At 47.3% G+C, this 7,124-nt stretch overlaps 1 protein-coding gene across 3 annotated transcripts in view; it reads left to right on the top strand.

The window, feature by feature from the left end:
* The first annotated feature begins 2,584 nt into the window (after window positions 1-2,584).
* DOCK10 (dedicator of cytokinesis 10) overlaps window positions 2,585-7,124 on the top strand; it is a 145,353-nt gene continuing 140,813 nt past the window's right edge. For all 3 annotated transcript variants that reach the window (XM_038145324.1, XM_038145323.1, XM_038145333.1), the window contains exon 1: window positions 2,585-2,776. In XM_038145324.1, coding sequence (XP_038001252.1) covers window positions 2,663-2,776 — 114 coding nt within the window. In that variant the 5' untranslated portion in view covers window positions 2,585-2,662. The remainder of the gene's footprint in view (window positions 2,777-7,124) is intronic.

The following is a 7,124-nucleotide window of genomic DNA, read 5'->3' as shown; positions in this document are numbered from 1 at the left end:
GTGCCAGCCATTTTATGCTGTGCCCAAATTGCTCTCCATCAGTGATGCTATATCATCCTTCTCTCAGGGGCAGCCTTAAGTAGTTGTAGGAATAGGACTCAAATTCATGTTTTAAGAATGACTTGTTTCTGTAAATAAAAATCTCTAGTCCGAGATCAATTGGATATCCAAAGTTACTCTGCTGTTGCTGCTATTTTACTAATGCTAAATACATGTTTATCAAGGTAAAAGTTTTTTAAAGGTGGAGAATTAACAGCTTATAGCACATATACCTTTTTAGCAGAACCACACTGTGGGGTACCCAAAATCAAATGGAAAGCCTCTTAGGGAGTGCAGTGGCCTTGTGTAACAACTGACTGAAATCTGAGAACCAAAGAACTTCTGAAATACAGAAGAACTGTGAAACACACCCAAAGAGATACTCTTGCATAAGAGATTTTGGTTAACAACCACATGCGTGTAAAATCCTGGCCATTTGTTCTTTGCACTGTGTGTGACAATTTGAGAGGCTCAGCTTGTCTTTGACAGAGGTCCTTTCCTAGACTATCCCTGAATGTTTACTTAGGAGGATGATAACAAGAAATGTGTTCTATTTAATCCTACTGCCTTTTTTGCTCATTATTTGAGTATTTGTGGATATTTCTTGCTTCCCTGCAGGCTTGAAAATGTTTGTGGTGTAGAAACAGCTGGCTCTTTTACTTCTTGATGTCTACTAATAGATTTCAGCAGCCAAATGCTCACTGACAAGTATCTGCATATTCACTCAACCCCAGCTTGCCCATGTGCAGTTGTGAAGGGAGAAGTATTGTGGAACACAGGCCTGACCACAGAGCTGACCACATCTGAGCAGGAGCAACAGCACTGTGCCCAAAGACAGGCATGGCTGGACATTTCTGGGCTGCTTTATGGTGATGATTTTCTTAAAACCATTTTTCAGAATGTACATGCTCATGCTGAATGGAAGAAACCATTAATTTCCTTTGTCCTTTCTCACATATGCAATGTGTGTTTTCTTTGCTGTCTGCAATAAATTGCATTCAAATTTATCCTAAATTACATCCTTGTGTTGACGCAGAATGCTTCCCTAGTCTCTGAGGCTACTCATTCTTCTTTTTTGTTTCTTTGCAACATCGGGCTGCATTCCTAAAAAGAGCCTTATATGGACTGTTTGCAAAATGAATGGAGTCTCCTTTTTCATCTCACAGTAGCTTTTTGTCAAATTTCTCAAGAAATCTTTTCCAGTATAGTAGTGTTTTTTTACTGAGCTTTAGCTTCAAACAAATGTCATCTCCAAGATATTACAATGTAGCACCTGTTGCCCAGTAAAAAATGGCTAGAGTACTTAATTGTTTTAAGCCAATTGTGGAGCACACTTCAGATAATTCACTTTATAGGGAAACATTTTCTGTGCAGAGCAATACTTAAACTCTGTTATCATTGCTGCCTTTCATATCTTCAGTAAGCTTGGAGGAGAGAACTGGGAGCCACGAGGAGGCTGCAGTGAATTCGTACCACACTGTAACCTGCCGTGTCCACACATGGTGCTTCTCGGTGAGGATGTAATCCAGGAGTTCTTGACACACTTAATTCTCTAATACAAAGTCTAACTAAATGTTAACTGACTCTGTTGGGTTTTGTGTTTTAGCATCTTCAGCTATTGCACTCACACGTGGACAGCAGTGTTGCCCTTCTGGGATTACACCTGAAACTCCTCGGGTTTTATTTCAATCTTTTCTTACAGGGATTGCCATGCACTCAGGTGTGCTATCTCTCATGGTTACCTCCTTTCCCATCCCTACCAGTTTAACTGGAGAAAGAAAACTCTGCATTAGGAGGAGAATGTAAGTATTACTGTGCAAAGAAATCAAGATACAGCTCTTACAGCAATCCTTTATTCTCCACATTGCAGCTTTAGTGCTGAGGCATAAAGCTGTGTTCCTACTAACACAAGGTATCATTGCTGTGCTGGGGGCTGGGAGAGCTGTGACTATTGTGTAACTTCTGTGGGCTTAAATGGCTAAACTTAATTGTGGATCGGCTGAGTTTTCCATGGTGAAGAGAGAGGGATGCCGTTCCAGCTGGCAGAAGGACTGGGAGACATCCAGCCTTGATCTGTGCAGGGTCTCCGTGCTGCTGGGAGGATGCTTTCCAAGAGCTCACGGCACGGTGGTGATGACCAGAGAGATTTCTCATGAAACTCGGACATCACTGCGGTTTCATCCCCTGAACCGCGGTTCCCACCTTAGCAAGTGGTTATCACCAAGAGTAGAGCTCCCTGCGCCGAGCCCACCCGCAGCCTTGCCGGGAGAGCATCCTTTGGTGACCACACGCACGGAAAGCGGTGTGGCTGCGCTGGCCCGGCCCGGGCTCGCTCCCGGGGCCCCCGGGGCCCCCGTACCCCTCGGCGCGCAGCCGTCCCGAGCAGCCGGGCCGGCGCGGGGCCGTGCCCGCGGCGCCTCGGGGGCCGGCGCTGCCGGGCGCGCACATGGCCGGCGCGGGCGGCGGGGGCGCGACGCTGCCCCGGGGAGGGTCGGCGGGCGGCCCCCGCCCCGCACACCTCCCCCGCGCGGGGGGAGCGGGAGGGAAACCCCCAGTTCCGCTTCCTGACGGCGCCGCGGCCCGGGCGGGGAGCGGCGGCCGGAGCGCGGGGCTGCCGGCGCCCATGGCCGGCGAGCGGACGCGGCGCTTCACGCGGAGCCTCCTGCGGCCGGGGCAGGCGGCGGAGCTGCGGCACAGCGCGGCCGCCGCGGCCGCCAGCGGGCGGCTGCAGCTGCGGGTGAGTGCGGCGGGGCAGCGCCCGGCGGGGCCGCGGGCAGCGGGCACCGGCCCAGGTGCGAAGCGCGCTCGGGTCCCGGGGAGGCGCGGCGGCAGCGCCGGGAGCGCCGGCCCGCCCGGCCCCGAGCGGAGCAGCCCGCGGGCAGCGCTGGCCCGCCCGAGCCGCTCCGCGCCTCCCCGCGCCACGGCCGGCGGCTGACAGCCCGGCATCCTCCCTTCGCCTCCGCCGGTTTTCTGTCCCTCCGGCTGAGCTTCGGCGGCGGGTGAAGGCAGGGCCGGGAGCGCCAGCCGGAGCGGGACGGGCGCGGTGCTCGGGGCCGGGACGGGCGCGGGTCCCCGGTGTGTGACAGTCACGGGAGTGTCGGTCCGCACGGCCCGGGTGGCACCATCGCTGCCGAGGAGCGTGTGCGCTCCCGGTGATTTCCACTGGAAAACCCGCGCGAGAAGCCTCAAATGCCACGGAAACGCAGACCCTGTTCTTCCTACTTGCGCTCGCTTTTAAAATGCGCTGCGTGAGGCTTCAGGCCCCGTGTCTCTCCATCAGTGGAGTGTTCTCCTCCGTTACACAGTTGTACCTAAGTCCTTAGCTGGTAGGCATAGATTGCAAATTGCTATGGTTCACGAGGCTTTTCAAATCTCTAGGTATTTGTGAGTCATTTATTAGCCATTTTGATACTCAGATTGCTTTGGACTTACAGCTATGAGTTATGAGACTTATATGACTCTTTAGATGATTAAGCATATCATTTCTGTGAATCATTTAATTCAGATAAATATTTTTCTTTTCTAGTTTTTCAGGCAAGACAGCTCATGAAGTAGAGGGAAAGTTTTAAGTGAAAGGTCATCAGTCATCAGTTTACCCTACAGCAGCCTAGCTGTAATACATCCTCTCTGCATAAAACAGAAAGCAATTCTGCATGTTCCCGTAAAGTTCATGGGCATTTTCCCTCATCTGAGGGCTCTTGCCCAGTACAAATGGACAGCTGTGCTAAAGTAACTGCTGGGCTTAGAGACAGCAGCCAGTTCACAGTTCCTAGTTACCTCTACATCAAATGTGTGTTGTTTTCTTTACATCACTAAAGTGCTTTTACAGTCAGCTTTGAAGGTCTTCATAAAGTATTCCAAAACTCCTGATTTTTGAAAACTTAGAAGAAGTTACATGTCTCTCTTGACTTTCCACAAATGTGCGTGCTGTCAGCCTTTGTCAAACCCCAAAGCATCCCTAGAACTCCACCACCAACAGATTTACATGGTCCCACCTGCTGGGCACAGAGATCAGAATTTGGCTCATTATCAAACAGGATGCACTACACTGATGGAGTTTTGGTGGAAACCCTCAAGGATCCATCATGGTTGGTTTGAACTCTGACCCGACACTGCTGAGTAGTGGTCCCCTAAGAGGCCATGTTTCAGTTCAAGGACTAGCTAAACTATTGTAGTGTCGCATCTTAGAGTATTATAAATGAAGTTTTGTTAGTAATGTATTTTACTCTGCTGTGCCTTTGCTGCAAGAATGCAGAAACAAAACAGAATTAAATTGATTAAGCAAATCTGAAATTCATGGTCTGTTTCCTTAGAAGGACGGTGGTGTTTTAATGTGTTGCTAACAAATCTTATGCTGCTATCTTAATATAGCATTTAATTAATTACTCCTCTTGTATTCACATTGTATTTTATTCAATCTGCCTTTAAAACATCGAGACTTCAGTTCTAGGGTGACAAAAATCATCTGCCACTTGTATGAGTCTTCTGTGAGACTTCCTGTTGACTGATGAAATACACTGCTGCTGGATTTCATCGGGGCTTTTGATGCAATATCTGAGGCAAATGCAGTCAGATCTGAAAATATGGTCTTTGAAAGATACTGAAGTTAAGATTTGAGGATGCCAGACCAAATTCTGGTTTCAGTTATACCGCTCAGTGGGATCTGAGGGACTTCCAGATGTGTTTTATTCACCAGCAGGCACAATGGTTCTGAAGTCTGAGTTGCTTGCTGTGTTGAATATGTATGGCTCTGGGGAACTTCATGGAGTTACCATCTTTTTACCATACTTTTTTGGATTGTCAGTAATGTTGCCTCTGAAAGGCAAAGTTTTATAAAATGCCTTATTGCTGAGGTCTCATGATGGAGTACAAAGCTGCTCCCTTCAGAGTTAAATCTTCTCTACCTACATCAGCTAGATTGAGCAGAATCAACCACTGTATCTTGGCTAACAGGCAGATCTCTTGGCAGATGTGCCAGGCTGCAGTTTTGGGGCTGCCAGGTGGAGCTGTCCTGGACAGTGATTGCTGCCTCTGGATCTGTGACACGGAATGCCAGGGTGGCAGGTCTGCTGAGGTGTGCTAGTTCCCTCTCACCTCTGTGCCTTGCACTCAGGGATGCTGGCATGGCAAAGCCATTGCAGTAAAGCTGTGTTGCTTTTGTAAAAAAGTTCCACAGAACCTGAAATTTCTGGCTGAATTTCAACTGACATTTTGTACCAGAAGTGAATATTCCCACAGAAGAGAAAAATTGGGTGTATTCAGTGAGGTCTGTTGGTTCTCAGCACATCTTGCTCTGGATGTATCAGCACCTTATATTCCAATTATACTAAATCTGGCTTGTGTTGGAGTGTCCTGAAAGTTGGCTCAGCTGCTGTCAAGACTCTGCAAATAACTGGCAGCTACAAAGGAGGGAAAGCATGAACGTGTAATGTGTAAAGAATTATGGGTAAAGAGCAAAGAACTAAGCCTTCTGGTACTGCTTTTGTATATGTCCTGTACTGAGTTGCAGCTGGACTTCTGCTGGACAGCACCTGCTCTAGGTGCAACCTTTCATAGGAGCATAGGGATCAAATGTCTAAACTATCTTAAAGTGTTGTGTCTTACAGCTCCTTACTGTTTTCATATAGATTGCTTCCTCTTTTGTGTCCTTCACCTTTACTTTTGCTCATTTAGTCATTTAGTAGTTGCTAGTGTTCAGCACACAAATCTGTTTGTAAAAAAGGAAGGCGCCATTATAGTCAGGAAAAATGAGCTGGCAGAAGTAAGGATGTTTGTAATTTGGTGTTGTATAAGAGAGGAACTTCTGCAGTGCCCTGGAAGATAAAAAGTGGAAACAGAGATTGAAGGTGGAATATATGTGTGTATCTCACTGGCAGGGGATAGTAACTGCAGTGTTTTGGCAGAGGTAACACATTCTACATTAATTACCCAACTCCTCAGCAGGTGGGAGGAGTGCTGCTATCAGGTGTTAATGGTGTATGGCTGCACTTCAGCTTGTTTCCATTGCCTGCTTAAGTTTTCAAGTAGTAATGGCAATTCACCAATCTAGCTGGTGAAATAGATCAGCGTCCTCTAGAAGGTAAATAATTTATTGTATTTTGAAACTTTGATGTGAAATTCTTTGTCTCTTCTAATAGGAAACACTTGTTTGAAAGTTGCTTTATGAACACTCGCTGCCACTGCCCCGGAGAGCTGAATAGCTGTGCACAAGAAAGGGAAATTAATATGTCTGTTGCTTCATTTGTGTCTGTCACTGCAGCAGTATTCTACTGGAAGTTTTTAAAATGGGGATGGGCCAGTCAGTTCTCCTAGAAATCAGCTTGCTAACTGCTCAGCTAGTACTAAACTTCATGTTATACTATTATTTCCAGATCTCAATTAATTTGGCTAAGTACTGCTGGCTGCAGTCTTCATCCTTTACATAAAGTGTTGTGACATTGCTTTTATAAAAGAGCTGTGGCAGGTCTTGCTCCTCATCTCTCTTCCATCGTTAAACAAGTTAATAGCAGTCTGGAATTGGGTTTTGCTCCACGTGTCTTTTTTTTGGCAGAGGTTTCTTTCCATCCCACTGCAGCCAAGCACAGAGTTGTGGTGTCCAATCCCTCAGTACTGGCTCTCTCTCACGTGGAAGGCTGGATTACATGGCTCTCTCTTCTGCACAATATGGGCTCCTCTCCTTTTTACCTTACCTGGAACCACCATAATTCCTCCCTGAAAGAACAGATCCCCTTAGTTTCCCGTGTGTATTTCATGTAGTATGTACTTTACAGATAATAAATAACACTCTGTTTATGTTGTGGTTGTATATTTCTAGTTTTGTGTGGCTAATGAACTGGTTTGTGACTCCGGTGGTGTGTTTTAGTCTCTCAAGAAGAGTGATGTGTGTGGTTTCCAGCCTCACAGGGAGCAACCGCTGCCGTGGCACCTGGATAATGATACCAGAGCTTGGACTGTGCCTACTCTGTATGGTCTCTTCTCATTATGGGATTGGGCTTGCATGTTGGGAATGAAGTATCACTGAAAACCCCATCTGTGGAGAAGGTACAGTGCTACCTGAGCTAGTTCAGAGACAGAAGCTGCACTGT

The sequence above is a fragment of the Motacilla alba genome, chromosome 9, assembly GCF_015832195.1.
Source record: "Motacilla alba alba isolate MOTALB_02 chromosome 9, Motacilla_alba_V1.0_pri, whole genome shotgun sequence".
NCBI classification, from domain to species: Eukaryota; Metazoa; Chordata; class Aves; order Passeriformes; family Motacillidae; genus Motacilla; species Motacilla alba.
Note: the sequence above shows the minus strand (reverse complement) of the source record. Positions and strands in the feature narration are given on the sequence as shown.